This window comes from Tachypleus tridentatus, chromosome 10 (genome assembly GCF_004210375.1).
Source record: "Tachypleus tridentatus isolate NWPU-2018 chromosome 10, ASM421037v1, whole genome shotgun sequence".
In the NCBI taxonomy this organism is placed as follows: Eukaryota; Metazoa; Arthropoda; class Merostomata; order Xiphosura; family Limulidae; genus Tachypleus; species Tachypleus tridentatus.
In genome coordinates, this window is record NC_134834.1 from 55344264 (window position 1) to 55361714 (window position 17451).

Below are 17451 nucleotides of genomic sequence, written 5' to 3' on the forward strand. Positions count from 1 at the left end.
TTAAATATGTTCCTAAGAACGGTGTGTTATGTGTTTTCTTATATCAGTGCCAGCTTTCTGCTGTGTGCACCTAGGGGAACTGAATCCTTGATTTAAGTGTTGTAAATTCGAAGACTTACCCCTGTCCCAGCGGGGAACTCCTAAGAAGGATTAAGTGGCTAAAAAGTGACAAATAAATGCTATTGTTACCAGTTTATAAGATACTATTAACATAAAACACAGATTAATACCAGAGTGTACTTGAATAGCTCTGTACAAACATTTGTCATCATAACTTTCTCAACACAAAAATTAACTTGTGTGTAAAATCTCTCCCTCGACCTGAAGTGCTGTTTTGAGGTGGTAGACCAAGGAACAAGAAATTCTAGTAATTGTTTCTTGGATATGTTGCATACATTGTTGGAAAGTTTGGAATCTGCTGTATCAAAATATGCAATTCATACTTGTTAATCTATTTTAATCGAAAATTATGAGCAGTCAAAGAGATACAGAGTTTCGGCGTGGCTGCACCAGCAACGGTAATACATTCTAATTAGATAACAGCTTTGTCGCGGAATATAGAAAATATTAAAGACGCCAAGAATTGTGAATTAAAGAAAAAATCTACACACATATGCGGCATAATTAACTAAATAAACATGTTTTACATTTTCCAGGGAAAAGGAGGTGGGCAGACACCTATCTTGCTAGGGTGTTTTCTGCACCTAAGTCATTTTGGAATTTATAGTTTCTTCAAGAGTTTTATTTTTATTTTTAATTCTGGTGTTCGCTAATCCAGTTTATGTAAAATGTATTTGTTTATATAGGCTTTATAGAACCACAATTTGTTTATTATTACCTCCAAACACAAACTTTGCTGGTATAATGACATTTGATTTTATATGCAGTGCCATGACTGTTTTGCACATATTTTGCACATTCACTAACTCAGTGCACTGAAAAATATCGAGTAAAGTTTTATTCATGAGTGATCTGTCAGTATCTCGCGGCAGAATAACCATCTTATATTCACACCCTTATAATTTTGCTTGTACTGTAATATATTACGTGAACTTACGATCAATGCATTGCGGCAGCATTGCGTAATAATATTGTGGTAAAGATTTTCGGGAACAAAATAATATGAAACTGCGGTGTTGTTACTCTCATTTAATTTTAATATCTAATGGTATAGATTGGGCTATATTCGAGAGAAAAAGTAAGTTTTATTTTTAATTGTTTTCTCCATGCTTACAATCTAATACTACTCGTCTAAATTCAGTGTTATAAAATAATATCAATACCGCTTAAAATCTAAGACTAAGTTAAGCATCGCAAAGTAAGTTTACAAAAACGTCTATATTGAGAATAATATGGGAAAGTTACCTTGGCTAGATCTAATTTTTGTTACTATTATTGCAATACGTCGTGTTTACTGTAAACATTTATTATATAATTTAAATATTAATATATTTGGGATTGCGGAGGATAGCTCATTGGCTAAGATATAAAATTAAAAGCAAAAGTCATTCTTTTTTTTGTGTGAAATTGGGTGGTATTAGTAAATCTACTGGTATTAATTTGGATTGATGTTTTTATATTGTTATTTACTAATTGAGATTATCTTAAAGGCTTAAGTTTTTGTGTATTTTGTGTCCTCATTGATCTCTTAGTGTTATAACTTACAACACTGTTGACATTCAAACGTTTCTGAAACAGTTACCTAATGATTAGAATCTCACATGTGTAATTAGTTACAAGTAACTGTAAAATTAATCATGTAATTCATGATTGGGACAAGGAAAATGAAAGATAGTAAAAACAGAAGAAGCCAATAGGCCTAGAAATGTGTGGTAAAAATCACAAGTTATTTGCAATGTATGTTTTTGTTTCTTTTTTGTTTAACATTCCTTTTAATTTGTGAGCTTAATATTCCAAATTGGAAGTGTTAAAAAAAAAGCATTTGCTCATTTTTATTTTTATTTACAGCATCTTCAACTTAAAGTCACCTTCCAAGAGGTCTTTTGTTCAGCACCAAATTGAAAATGTACAGTTTATCATAAATTTTTAGGCTTGTTGGTTTCTAATGTGCCATGAGCTTTTAACATTTCAACATTTTTCAAGTATTATGCTGTATATTTTAGAGAGTCCTGTCTGTCACTGTCCAGCCTATCTGATGAGTCCTTGTTAATGAAGGGACTCTTGGACAGTAACTCGTGTGAGGTAAAAGATAGACAAAAAATACTATTTTTGCATGCCTTTCAAAAATGTTAAATTCATAATGGACAAACTAAGGAGTAATGTGAAAGAGGAACACCTAAACAACAACTGCAGTTAACATGATTTTATTACATATTAAGGCCTGTTTATAATAATGGCATTTATTAAAAGAAATGTCTTAATTGGTAAAATAATTAAACTGAATTACCTAATACTTGATGTTTTAACATGCTTTTTTCCCCAGATAAAAAAGTGTATATTTATGTTTCCTACTTCACAGTTTTGTTGTTGTTTTTGCAAAAAAATTGAAAAATATGTTGAACACCCTTTCATAATGTCAAATGATTATGAATGTAATAATCCCTTTATTATCTTCAGTACAGTCCAAACAATAAATGTATAATTATCGAACCAATGGTGATTTTGCAAACTGACTTAATGAGAAGAAAAAAAAAGCTCTTGTAGCAAACCTCGACACTTGCTCTGTTTTTTTAGATATTGCTTAACTAAAATGTACCTCGTTATTACAGAAGTGTAAGTTCTTAAAATGTGTTTCTTTAAAATGCAATATTCAGTAGTGAATATCTCATGATAGACATAGTGAACTTAAAACAACAAAATATTAATATAATTTTGAGTATATAATATTGGATGAAGAAAAATTAGTTACTGTGCTATCATAAGAAACAATACTGTATTATCAATTTGAAATGGCTAGGATGGTCTGGTGGTTAAGGTGCTTAACTTGCAACATAAGGGTTACAGGTTTAAATTCCTGGAACCAAGCATGCTTGCTATTTCATTTGTGGGGGTGTTATAATGTTATTGGTAATCTCACTGTTTGTTAGTAAAAGAGTAGCTCAAGAGTTGGCAGTAAGTGGTTTTGACTAGTTGCCTTCCCTTTAGTCTGTCACTACTAAATTAGAACCACTAATACAAATAACCCTCGTGTAGCTTTGAGTGAAATTCAAAACAAACCAATTTGAAGTTTTTTTTGTTTAGATCTTTGAATGGAGAGTGACCTGAAGGTGTTATCATGGATTCTTCACCTTCTAAAGCTGAATCAACTCCTTTCCTTAAATTGGGAATGCCAACATGGATGACTCAAAGACTCAACAAGCTACATGTTTCTACTGATCTTGATAAGTATGGTTCTTCACCACCAACTAGTGACACTGACTTCTTTTGGGATGCAGCAAAGAAGAAAGACAGCTTTATGGTGACACCATCTTTAACAGGTACAAGTAATATACATTCTTTCCTTTATTTTTAAGTTTGAAATGTTTGTAGTTAATAATATTTTATCCTACTAGCTTGATATGCAAAATATTTTTGTATTTAATTACTGAGACGTGTTATGTTCTTAAACTCTAAATTTGTACAATAATCTTATAAGTGTGAATAATAGTAATAAATAAAGAAGCAACTTTTGTTATGGATTTGTAACTGATTTTCAGTTAAATAGAATCTAAAGAAAGAAGAGTGTGTTTTAGAGCATTTTCTCCAATAGACAACATCAATATTTTAAATATAAATGCTGCATTTTGTTGTTTTTATTAAGAAGCTTAAGTGGATTCTGTGTTAGTATTGCATTCTTTTGTGCAAAAGTTTTTCTATATGCTAAGTGAAAAGTATAGTAGTTTTTACGTTCATTCACGTTTGACTGATTGGAAGAAGCAAATATTTGACCATTTGTAAAATTGGTGATTTTAGAAAAAGCTGCATACAAGTTTGTCACATTGATATTAATAAGGTTTTCTGTTTATGTAATGAAATATTGCATTTTGTAAAATAGTATAAAAACTTCAATCTGATTTATAACCAATAAACCATAAATAGCTGCTATTCTTTCTCAAGCAATACAAAAGTAATGTATTAATTCAGAAATGTTCTTCTCTCTAAGATTTGTAATACTTTGGTTTACAAATGTAGCTTTTATATTGTGAACTTAAGTAATAATCAGTCAATCAACAGAAATTCATTTATCATGAAAGCTTGTGTTTAACAACAAAAGTACTCATGAAAAAATTGCATTCAAAATGCATAGATTGTATGTAAATAGTGCTTGGGTCTTGTGTATCAATTTTTTTTGTGCAATTTACCTTTTCAATGTGTCTTTGAACCAATTTAAAGGATTCAACAAAATGGCAGAAAAATGATGAAGCTGATTTTATTTTGAATGGTGAAAAGTACATTTGTAGCAGTTTTTGTTGTCTGTAACATTCTAAAAGAAGTGGGAAAAGCTAGCATATGCCTAAAGTCATATAAGATGAGGTCATGTATCATTAAGAAAGCACAGTATAGACCTAATTCGTAATATGTCTGATCTGAGAGACAATAACATGCACAGTCACTTTAAGTATCTTCTTAAGAATGAATGTGGACTAGTTACAACATTTAGTGGGGTGTTTGCTACCCCATATCATTCAGGAACAAGATCAGTGGTTAGAAAGGCTTTGCCAGCAGCAAGGAAGCTGGCAATAACTGTTAGGTTAATAGTCATGAGTGAGTAAATTCTGTTTATTAAAAATGCAGTGAGAAAGGATGTCACAGGCTTAGTCCTTCATTAGGTCTGGGGCTGGGCTTTATAATAATGTAAATGAAATTGGATCATACCTGGGCTTATGATTACATGGGATTATCTAAAACAAATCATAGATTAAATATTAAACTGGTTTTTTCATTTTACATTTGAATTCTGACTTTTGAGTGCAAGGTTATGCATAAGAAGAACAGTTCTATTCATTGAATGAAATCAGAAATGACTCATTACTGAAGTCGGGCAGAATAGAACAGAACTCTGTTTTGTGTGACTCAAAGACTGATTTTATAACTGACTCATTTACATTTTCCTGGTCTCATTTAGCAATCTGTGTAAATGATGTAAAGCTTTGCCAAATCTTGCAAAACAATAATCCACATAAGACATAGGCTTAAGGGAAACAAGAATGTTGTTTTGTTTTTATTAAAATTATTAATAAGTAACAGATATTATAATTAAATGGAGTTTTGTAACTGATGTATTAATTAGAATTTGTCAATTTTCCATTTTAAAGAATCAAGAGGACGTTCATCAGATGTACTAGCCAAAGATAATCTTCAGCTATCTTCATCTAAAGCACAGCATATGGTTAGTATTTCTGAAGAACCTCCCAAGTTGATTACATCAATGTCAGCTCCAGTAATGAAGGTTCTCACTGTGGAAGAGAAACCAAATCACTCCCAGTCTTGCACTTCTAGCACATCAGCAGAATCCACTCCCAATGTAACACCATGCAGCTCACCACTGATATTTCGCAAAATAAAACAGAGTGGCCTACAAGCCAATCCTGAATTATCCTTTGACCAAAACTGGAATTCAAAAGGGTTGTCATGCACTTTCAATACCCATGGTAAAAATACAACTTCTTACAGTTCCAATTTGTCACCAGTTAAAGAAGCAAGAGATAGATCTACTATCCCAAAGAAAGATAATTCACATAGTGAAAATCCAATATGTGACATGCACATACACAAAATCTCTGCTTCTTCTCTGAATAAGAAGGAAATTGCATTTTCTAATTCTGATATTAATATAATAAGTCCTACATCTTGGTAAACCACACCAGGCTTTGGAAAGTAGTTTATTACATTCATTAAAACCCATTTTTATGAAATTGACATGTATATTAGAAATCTTCAGTTAAGTGAAATATTTGAGAGTAAATCCAGGTATTGAGAACAATATTAAAAATTCTGGTTCATGTTAAAGAAAATATACATGCTTTTATTTTAATTAATGGAAACTGTTCTTTATGTATTCTTAATAATATTCATACTTGTAATGTATTGGAAGAATAAATATATATTATGAATATAGTAATAATTTGTTTGTATAACATTTTTGACATGCTAAAATGGAAAACTGGTTTTTGTGACAATTTGAAAAAAAAAATAACTGTGTTTTACAGATATTACAGTTAGCTGTATTTGTTTTTGTCATTTTATATGTTTTCTTCTTTCTTAATGTTTGTTGAAATGTTACTTAGAAATGCAGGACCATAGTCTCTAATTGTTTAGAAGTTACAAATTTTACAGATCAGTCTTTGTTTACATGTGTTTATGTTTCCTAAAATGTTTTTGTAATAGTCTTAGAAATACTTATCTCTCTGAAAACCTTAATTTTAGTTCAATTTAATGTCAGTTATGTGATTACATTTAATAGTCCTTTTACTCTTAGTTTCTAGTTTTTATACAAAAACAAAAAATCATATTGCTAAGAATTACACATGCAGAAAATATTAATAAAGTTACATAGAGTTGCACATGTAGAAAATATTAAGTATCGTGTGATAGAACATCCATGTATGTCATGTAGCTCTTTATGATAATCTTAAAATTTAGTGTACTTGTATATGTTTGAAAATCGATCAGTTTTTAATAATTAATATTAGATATCACTACAGTTACCAGAGTCCATAATCATGATTTTTTTGTGAAATGATTGTTTGTTATAAATATAAAAAATATTTTCCAAATTAAATAATTGGTTGCCTTTCAAAGGCAGCAGTGGAAGACCTAAACCTAAGAATTTTCACTTATTTTTAAATATTTTAATAGAAAAATTATAATTCATTTGAAAAGGGCAGTTGCCTCAAAATAACAAGGTGTAATTAAATGAAAAGTTTAAAAAAATAAAATTTGGGAAGCTGTAGTAATTTAACTATGTGTTATTAGCATGAAAATGCTAAAAAGTTGAGTTAATAGGGTAAAAATATTAAAAAGTATTGATGGGGGAGCATGTCTTTTCTCCAGTTCTCAGAGGCATCAAAAAGAGGTAAACATCTATAACACAGACTGCATAATCTTACAAACAGAACATTAAGATTTTATCTTTTTTAGTTTCATACTAAAGAGTTTGAGATAAGCAAATAATACATTTTTTATCATATGGACATATCTGTAAGTGCTTGTAAGATAATAAACTTCATGATTACAAAGTAATAGCAGGTTCAGTATTTAAGAATTTTTATAAAAAGGTGTTAAGTTGGTATTACTTCACCAGAATACCTGTATAGTTGAAATATATCTTATCTTTTTTTTTCTTCTTCTGTAAATACATATTTATCTTTATTGTACCACTGAACAGAATTTTAAATTACACTTTTGTGAGTACAACTGTATGAAAACGTCGCTTAATGTGGAACTTTATTACCTGAAAATATACAGTTTTGACTGCTTTATAGTTTGTTGTAATTAGGAGCATTCAGTTTATGACAAAGTACTTAAGTTGCTAGTTACTAGAAAGCACTAATGAAGTGTGAAATGCTAGTTATTTTCACTGGATGGTTGAAATTTTCTAGTTGGTATTTTAGAGGATTAGTGGAGAACATTTTGGTAGTTGTGTGTTTTATATAGTTTGCATTATTTATTCCTTTATATAAATTTTATTTCATTACCAAAGTTTCTTTACATCCTGAAGTGCTGTGTTTTACATTAATCTTTGTAGCCAAGTCTTTCTCGCTAGTCTACACTACATGCACAGTATTGTAAATGTAGTGAAATTTTGTTAAATAAATTTATAAAGGACCACTGTGATGTTTAGAACATCTTTTATTATTCAACAAATGTTTTTAATTTTTTAAAATATTTTAAAAATAAATTATTATTTATCCAAGTTCAGTGTGAGCCATCTAATTTATTAAATATGGATCAAACTCATTAAGTAACAAGTGTAATTTGTAAAAGTGGTGATGCAAATTATTCTGGTTACTGAATTGTAAATTAAACTATATACAAGTTGCAAGTTCTATCCTGGTTTAAAGTACAGCCAAATGATAGCAGTCAAACCTTGATTGAGAATGTGACTGTAGCTGTGAAAAGATTATAAAGTCATCATTACTTAATTTATTGAGTGAATAAATATATCATAATTCATTTGCAATAAGAAAACTGAAAGGTGGGAATATAAATCAAAAATATACCTGACAATGGAACAAGTTTTGTAAACAAATGAGTATAGAGAAATGAAGCTACAAGCTAAAGCTTGCTTTCTGCTTAAAGAAACAACAAAAACAACTGATTAAAGAATGTATTTTTAAAACAAGTCTTGTGTATGTAAAGATTTTGTATGAGTACTGTGGATTCATCGGGTCTTTACGGTATGTGGCAAAAATAATGTATATGGATTCAAAATTAAATTTTGTGAAAAGATTGAAAATATTTAAAGTATAACCAGTTCATACACAGTTTGTTTCTCTGTGTGAAGTATTCAAAACCTAATTTTACATTATCAAATATTTGAAGTGTATTGATAAACTTGCATTTAATATGGAGGTAGCACTTTCATATCTCAACTCAATTCATAGAGATCTTTTATGTGATTGTTTATCATAGCAGAATGCCAGAAAAAGCATAATGTTTTAAAGGACAGCATATCTGTTAGTTTATATTGAACTTGTAAGAAGCATGTTATCCATCTGGTCTAAATAGAGTAAAAAAATAGTTTATTGGTAAATTTTCATTCATTGAATCATTTGGATTAACAGCTGATATTTCTCAAAATGCAATTTCTCATGTGGTCATTGTATGGATTTTTATTACCTTATATTTTGTCATGCAACTTGCAGCATTGAAAGGTGAACATTTCACAAATTTTAAATTAAATAGGAACCTTCTGTAATTTGCAGGTGGGGGTAATAGTATAAAGGTGGACGTATAAATGAGAAATAAATCAGAGAGAGATATCAGTTTTTTAAAAATAAAAGCATAAAAAAGGAAACATCTATAAACCATAGTTTTTACATAAAAACTGGCTGAATAATGTATTCTTGTAAAATAGAAAAGGTTTGATACGATTCATATGATCAAGATTGTCTCATCTAATTTGTGTTCATTTGTCAAAAAATATATGTGGTACAAAAAGTTTAAAGAAGTGTTTTTTCTAAAACTTTAATTTGCATGATTTTTATTTTACACTCACTGTGGTATTTGTTTTATCTGAAGAATTATGTAGATGTGGTGTAAAAGTGATTAATGCATGTACTTTTTCCTTGTAATAAAATCTATATCAAGAAGTAAAAGTTTCATTGATTTTTAATGACCTGTAACTCAAGTTTTTTGTCTTTGTGTTACACTAATCTCTCTTCACAGTAAATGGGTAGAATATTTGCACAAAATACTGAAAATAATTAAGTAGATTTGGATACAGAGTGAACTATAAAAAAAAGTAAATGTGTACTCTGTAAATTAAATAGTCTATTTGAATAATAAAAAGAAAATATAACATTGAAAATAAAATCTTTATCACTGACTTCACAAAAAATATAAACATATATATAGAAAATAACCCTTTATAACTTTCATAAGAAGAAATAATGCATTATAGAGTATAATTTAGCAAACAATTAAGTACAATTCACAAGAAGACATATACCATAATCAAAGAAGCTGGAATTATTTAGTACAGAAGTCCTGACAGCAAGTCCTCCAATGCAGTCTCAGGTTTGTGATGCACCATCTTGGTCTGGTTACTTGAGAATACTGTTCGTGACTGGATAGTTGAAAATAAAGATAGCCAGAAGGATTAACTATATGATTTTAAATATGTATAGTCAAGATTGAAAATGCAGTACGAAACATGCTTTGTTTTATCAGAACCTTCCGGTGGATGCAGCAGATAGCCCGATGTGACTTTGTTATAAGAAAACACACATGCTGATCAGAAAAACTGATGGCAAAAATATTCTAAAGATTACAACTGTGTTAACTGGCTTTGATAAGTGGATAGAGAGAGTCGAGTGACTTGAGTTGGAAAATGGTGATATACGAGAGTTTGTTAAACAACAACAAGGCCTGGAGAGAGAAGAGGTAGAGGAGACAAAGAATAAAGAAAAAAAGGAGAGACTGGAAATTGAAAATAAGAGCACAAAATGAGAAAGAAGAGACTGGAAAGAGAGAGATGAATAACACAAATTGAGATCATCAAGCTCTCCCAACAAAAAATGAAAAACCTAAGACAGATTGTAGTAACAACAGAATACCTGACTCAAGTGATTCAATGAAGTTGGCTTATGAGTTGGTTGTGGGAAGACACTTAGAAGTGAAGAAGATGGCAGACCAGTAGTTTTCATTGATCAAGGATCATCTGAAATGTGACCAGATTCTACAGGCCATGTGATAGATGCCAAAGGACAATACCTAAAGAGAAGGTAGACGAGATGTGTGTGTGTTTTTCTTATAGCAAAGTCACGTTGGGCTATCAGCTGAGTCCACAGAGGGGAATCAAACCCCTGATTTTGTATTGTAAATCTGTAGGCTTACTGCTGTACCAGCAGGAGACAAAGTGCCACAGTGTGAGATGCCTCTTATAGAAAAAATACATTTTCTTCTTTGTTTGTTTGAAATTAAGCACAGAGCTACACGATGGGTTATCTGCTCTCTGCCCACCATCCATGGATATCAAAATCTGGTTTTAAAGGTGCGAGTCTAAAGACATACTACTGTGCCATTGGGAAGCAGTGGTGGACTTAAACAGATCACTAGTATCTGTATTTGACTACGAAATGTAGTTGACTATGAAACACATTATCCATAAGCCATAGCATTGCCAAAGATAAAGAGAGTAGCTGAAACCCTCCTGGAAGTGTTCTACAGAGTAGACTTTCCAAAAGAAGTCTTGTGAAGACAGAGGAATGACTGAGCTTACCTAGAACTGATATAAGAGGTGTACAGACTCATTAGCACTAGGCAGCTCATTACCACCCTGATATAATAGATTTTATGAGAGACTCAAAATGGTTTTAAATAACACATTGAAGAAGAAGTGCCATGAGAGATAACGTGCCTGAAACAAGTATCTGGAGGCATTATTATTTGCTTACCTAGATGTCTCACGTGAGTACAGGATTTTCATTCTTTCAGTTACTCTATGAAATAACAGTATGAGGTCTGATGCACATACTGAAAGAAGTTTGGACAGATGGAAACGAATCAGAAGTAAGGAACACATACCAATATATGTTAGACATAAGACATTAAGCAAAGGAGATCTCTCAGGCTGCTCAAGAGAGTCGGAAGTACTGCAATGACAAGAATACGAAGAATCATTGTTTCAGGGTTGGACAGAAGGTCTTGGTTCTTTTATCCACAGAAAATAAACTCATTATACAACGGAAATGAATTTTTGAAATGCAGGAAGAGGTGAACAGAATGGACTACAAGGTGAAAGTAGACAGAACACCAAGATATAATATGCTAATCTATTGAAGTGGTACTTCAAAAGGGAAGTAGACCTAATGGATGCAGCTATTGAGGCACAAATGGACCTTGAAGATGTAGCTGTCATAATTACAGAACTAGAAGATGGTGATTTTGTAAAAGCATGTGAAGGCCTAATAGACTTTAGACCACTGTGTGGCAAGATGTACAAAGATGTCAACACCAGTGAAGAACTGACTGGCTAGCAGAAGAAAGAGCTACAAATCTATTGTGCCAACATGCAGATGTTTTCACAAATAGACCAAACAAGAATGGCCTTAGTAACACAAAATCGAGACCATTACTGGGATCCGATCAAGGTGAAATTTTACTAGATGCTTTAGGCTGTATAAGAAGCCTTTGTGCATGAACTTAAAACAGTATTTGTATATCGTGTTAAAATTATATAAATATTTTTTGCAGAGGGCTTCTTGACAGATATACACGGTCGTTTTACTTTGATTATAGTGTGAGCGTTAAATTTATTTCTTTTAGAACCAATTGTTTATCGTAGGTTTGCGTAACTATGCTAATCATATGTTCTGTAGTTCAATTTTCGTAAATTGACGATTGTTGTATCATTGCATCATCTTACTAGAACCTTTTAAGATTTTTTCAAATATTATTACTTTCTAAGATCTCGTAGTGTGTGGACAGTTATAGGCATCAATTGGACTATTTACAAATATGCATCCAAAATTTAGTTCAAGTGAGATAAGGTTAGATAGATAGATTTAGACTTTATGATTGTGAGTTTAGCCATAAGAGCATATAGTAGCGATTTATAAAGTGAAATTATCCCAGACCAAGGGCGTAGATCCTGGGGGGATGGGGGATACATCCCCTTCATTTTACGTGTGGGGATGGTACATACAATCATCCCCCCCCTACAGTTGGGTCTGTTAAATTGTTTTATTGCATCACAGGCCTACAAATTGTCTGTTTGTTCTTGTGATTTTTGTGTTCTTACCAATCGAATTACATAGTTAGGCCTAGATGTAGGCTTTTTCAGTAGCCAAAATGTACATCTTTAATATAGGCGTGCTTCTAAGCTTTTCGATCTAAGCGATAGTTCGTAAGTATCAGTCAATGGTCCAGTTAAATACATCTGCCCACTGTGTTCAACACGCTGGTTGTGCCGCCTATCTGCAATTACATGTGCTAATAATCACTACAGTGACATTGTTGATTTTTTGCCTGAATTAGCAAATGAAAAATCAGATGTAGCAGTGAAAGCATGAGGTCTGCTGGACAAATTTGACAAAGGAAAGGAAAGACGGTTTTAGGATTGTTGATGGCTCAGCATCCATTAGCTGCATTAGAAGAACTAAATCGTGCATTCCAAGCAAAATCATCGACAGTATCTGGCATGATTGAAGCATCTGCAATGACAATTGAGCAATTGCGGGTATTGCGAACAGAGGAAAATTACAAGATATTTTATGAAGCTGAGAAAAAGGTAACTTCTCTAGATCTGGTGCCTATTGAACTACCACACATTCGCAGACCCCCCAGAAGGATCACAGGTGATGGCTCAGTACACCATTCTGCAACAGCTAGAGATTACTACAGAAGCCAATATTTTGAATTTGTGGATACAATCATAGAACATCTGACCACTAGGTTCAATGCAGACAACAATGATTTGAGACAATATCTGGCACTTGAGAACATGATCACATCTGGCAAGATTGACAACTCGGTTATAAACTTCTATCCAGAAATTTCTGCACAACGGCTCGAGTTTCAGTTACCCATGATCAAAGGAAAAACAAAAGCAGTATTTCTGAAAGGTGCGAAGGATGCTTACTGTAAAATGCATGAAACAAGCCAGCAGATGTTTAGTGAAGTTTTTTTTCTCATGAAAATTTTGCTTGTATGTCCAGTATCCAGCTGCGAAGACGTGGTTAAGGTCACCTCTGTCTCAGTGCCACCTCAACCACGTGGCAGTTTGTCACACTCACAAAGATGAGGTCGACAAGATAAATATAGAAGAGCTTATGAAATAATTCATAAACAAATCATCACAAAGGAGGTCTATGTTTGGGAACATGTAGACTAGAGGACTAAATGAATCTTACTTCAATGAAAAGTATGAATAATTATGTGTTACATTGTATTGATGTGTAATTTTCAAGAGTTCGCAAAGACATTTTAATTATTGCTATCAAACAACATGAACAGTTTTTCAGTAGATATAAACTTATCAAGGGTAATTACTAATTTTATTAATATTTGAAAACGTAATTAAGGCAATAAAAGTTATTAGTAACCTTGTCAAGTATAATGGCCATCTTTTTCTGTGCAGTGTGCAGGAATAAATTCATGTGGCAGTTAATTTGTGACACATTTGTCGTTATTCTATTAACATTTTGAAAACTGTTCACAACACTCACTTATACAAACCTACATGGAAACCTTGAAGTATCGTGGCAACAAGATTACTCTGTGACTGCATGTTTACAGCTTTCAGGTTTACGTAATCGGAGATTACCAATTTGCAAACTGAACAGTCCATATAAGTGGTTGCAAAAATCATCCCCCCCTATCGGGTGTAAAAAATCTACGCCCCTGTCCCAGACTGTATTGTAACAATAGAGTAGAGAATAATAAATTAGCTTGCCAGTTGTGTTGTGAAGAAACTGAACAAATCTGTGTGGATTTTTGACGAAAATATACAATTATTTAAAGGCATGGATACAACTGTGGTAACCAACAGTGTAATGAACAAGTGCGTTGCGTACTCTTTGTTTATTGCTGACATTTATCGCCCATAACTTATACGTCTAAAACTATCACATCACAATTTATAACCTTACATTTTAATATCAGCATTGTCAAATACATTTCTTAAAACAATATAATTGTAGCTAAAAAAAATCATACACTGGCTAGTAGTTCAATAACTTGTATTAAGCGATGTCACTTCCCTAGAGCTTACACTGTGAGATCAAATAACATTATGATACTTATTGCTGAAACTAAACAACTTCATAAGTTTTATGTTTTCACATTATAATTTTTCAAGTAGGCAGACATTCTTCAATTTCTTATTCATGTATATTTGGCTACTCAAGGAACTTGAGTATTATTGAACCGTAAAACATTGAAAAGTTTTAGCGATCAAGTGGATTTCTTTCTAATTATTCTTCGTCACCTCTCTTATTAAAAGATAATCTATGAATTTCGTGTTGTTACACTTTCTTCTTCTAAGAAAATGTACATCGCATAAATGTATGCTATCGTTTGGCTTCCATTTGTCCTTTTGCCTAAAAACAAATCATCAGGCTTTTTTTTTTGTCTCGTTTTCCTTGCTGAGATATTATGCTGTTATTTCTTTGATGTATGCATTATGTATCCAAACTGTGTAGCCTTATACACTTATTTAGATCTTAAGTCTGTGGTATGCTCAGGTACACTTATTTCCTACGGATAATCATAGTGACTGCTTTAACTACAGGTTTGGCAGAATATCGTAACAAGGACTTATATCTAATTAGTTATTTACTGAACAAAAACGTTACTTCATCAACATGCACACACTACAAAAGACAGCACTTCTCTTTAAATATCGAGCAATCTTAATTAAAAGAAGTTCTGAAGAGAGTTGAGAGAAATAACTGTTGTATGTTTATTACAAGTGTCAATTTTCTTATAATGCATTTGCCACTTACATCACATTTTCTTTCTGTATGTAGGACAAAACCTAAAAGTATTTCTTAAATTATACAGGAGTGATGTTACTTGAAAGATTATTAATATAGGTTCAAGTAATTTTTAAACGACACTTGGCGAAAGAATTCAGAAACCCCGAGAAGTGTCATCTTGACAAATGTTTGACTAGCTCAAAATTAGGTCATCGCATATAAAATCTGATTATTTACATGTTACTTGTACTAAATACAGATGAAAATTGTACTTGTGGAAGAACCAAAAGAGAGCACTGGTGAACAAGGAACACTCATCTTTCTCAACATAAAGAAAATACACACGTAATGTATTTCATACAGCATTGTAAGCTAACTACTTCCAGTTTTTTATTACCGCTCTTATTCATGCAATACATATTGAAGTGTAGTGAATTAGTTTCGACTGCCGTTCTTAGACTTTAATAATCACCATCCGAGGAATGTACCTATTTTGCTTTTGAGTAACTCTTCAAGTGTGATAGTCATTTCAGTTTTATCCCTTTAATGCTGAAGTCGACTCGAAATAAAACTGATGTTCAATGTCAGGTACTTGCGCATCATATAAACAAGTAGTGTAACAATGGAGAGTTTGGAGATTGGTTAATCTGTATTCCTTTTAGTACAAAATAACAGAAATGGTACTTTCACGTACTTTATTAAGTCTTCCTTGGCTATCGTTATTGACAGAAAACCGTATAGACAATGGCTTTACAGAATAAAAAAAAAACAGATATTATTCGGTGAACGGTGTGAGAGAGAGAATCAGATATTGCAGTTAATTTAAATTTCTATTAAGAATTAAACGAACAAGAACACCGTACTAAATATGTTTCCCTTGCTCATAGACTAGGCGTTGAATTTTATTTGTGTGTTTTTAATCGAGAAATTCCAAGTAGGAAATTACACTTGTTCGTGAGTATACCGAGAGCAATTTTTGCTTAAAATAGAAAACTCTCAAATTATCGGTTAACAAAACGCTGTTGAGGACAAAATTATAATATAATTAAATCATATACTGATAACAATATATAAATAATTTTAAAAAATTAGTATCATATCAAAGAATATATCTATTCAATAGTGTACCTTTCAAGACATTTCTGATATATTTATATATATTTGGATGGGTAAGGTTTTGAGTTATGGTTATGTTAGATTGATAATACTATAATAAAATATAGAAGGTTAGGTTAAAAACGAAAAACTTTCCGTGAAAAGCGAACAGAAATGTCATTGTTTCGTTAAGCACAGAGTTACACAATAGATCATCAGCGAAACAGTTGTTTTCAAGTAGTTAATATTAAGTACGGAAGATGGCACTACAAGCTAGTAAATATCTTTCCTTCTATCTCTATTATTTTGTACAAAATATTTCAGTTATTCAGATGAAAAAATTACAAAATAACTCATTGGAATTCTGGCTATTTTACTGCATCGTTCAAAAATAAATCATTTAGGTTAGACCAAGTGATTTATTTGTTTTATTTGCTACATCGTATCTTTTAATTACCCTGACAATTTGATTGGACTCTCCTTGTTGTGGTGAGAGTACTTATTTCGATAGAGATACAGAGCCCGCTGAATATAAAGTGCAGTACGACGTTGTACGCTCTAGATTTCGCATGTATAGTTTTGGTACTGTAGCGGATGAATTTTAAACATTGTGGTACTGGTAGATTTATAGAATGAAATAGAAAGTTGAATATATTGGAGAAAAAGCATGACTACTATTTAAGTCACATGTGAAGAACATTTAAGATATAAAAACGAATGAAGATGGGTAAGAACGTTTTAATATTTTATTGAGAAGCATAATTATCGTTTTTGTCAAATGCAAGTAGCTCTGTAATAGTGTAATTTGTAAAGTGTAAATTGTAACAACGTAAGACTATATTCTCAAACCATAATTCTAGGTTTTTAAAATAAAATAACACATTAACATTATACATGTTTTTAGTGTTATTTCCGAGATATTATGTACTTAACAGTTTTATTTTCAGTCTTTTTTATCATGCAGTAACACTAACAATTTTGTTCACAGTGTTTAAGTGAGTAACTCATTTTATAAAATTTTATATTATTTTTGTATCCGTAATGAAATGGTTTCCGTTATTTCAGTGAATGTCCACGTTTTTCATTTATTCGTGATTAAAACTTGATAGTTTTCTTAAGATATTTTTGACGAATGTTTATTTCATAGGAAACATAATTTCAAAAGTGTTTACTAAAACATAAAAATATAACTAACATGAAAAAGCAACTGGATTTTGAGACAGTTTTTAAAAGCCCGTTTTTTAATTTCAGATGAAAAACACCTGCAGTATTT

At 31.6% G+C, this 17451-nt stretch overlaps 2 protein-coding genes across 3 annotated transcripts in view; both read left to right on the top strand.

The window, feature by feature from the left end:
• Positions 1-1049: 1049 nt before the first annotated feature.
• LOC143229323 (uncharacterized) lies at positions 1050-9251 on the top strand. 2 transcript variants are annotated; one of them, XM_076461505.1, is made up of 4 exons: positions 1067-1198; positions 1969-2202; positions 3202-3437; positions 5256-9251. In XM_076461505.1, exons 3-4 carry the CDS (start codon positions 3236-3238, stop codon positions 5795-5797), a joined length of 744 nt encoding a protein of 247 aa, XP_076317620.1. In that variant the 5' UTR covers positions 1067-1198; positions 1969-2202; positions 3202-3235; the 3' UTR covers positions 5798-9251. The 2 variants fall into 2 exon arrangements, with proteins under 2 accessions (XP_076317619.1, XP_076317620.1); XM_076461504.1 differs by lacking the exon at positions 1969-2202 and having other exon boundaries at positions 1050-1198.
• Positions 9252-16694: 7443 nt separating this feature from the next.
• The window catches only part of LOC143229324 (actin-binding LIM protein 2-like), a 67693-nt gene continuing 66936 nt past the window's right edge, over positions 16695-17451 (top strand). Inside the window, exon 1 of the mRNA XM_076461507.1 lies at positions 16695-16905. Coding sequence (XP_076317622.1) covers positions 16896-16905 — 10 coding nt within the window. The 5' untranslated portion in view covers positions 16695-16895. The remainder of the gene's footprint in view (positions 16906-17451) is intronic.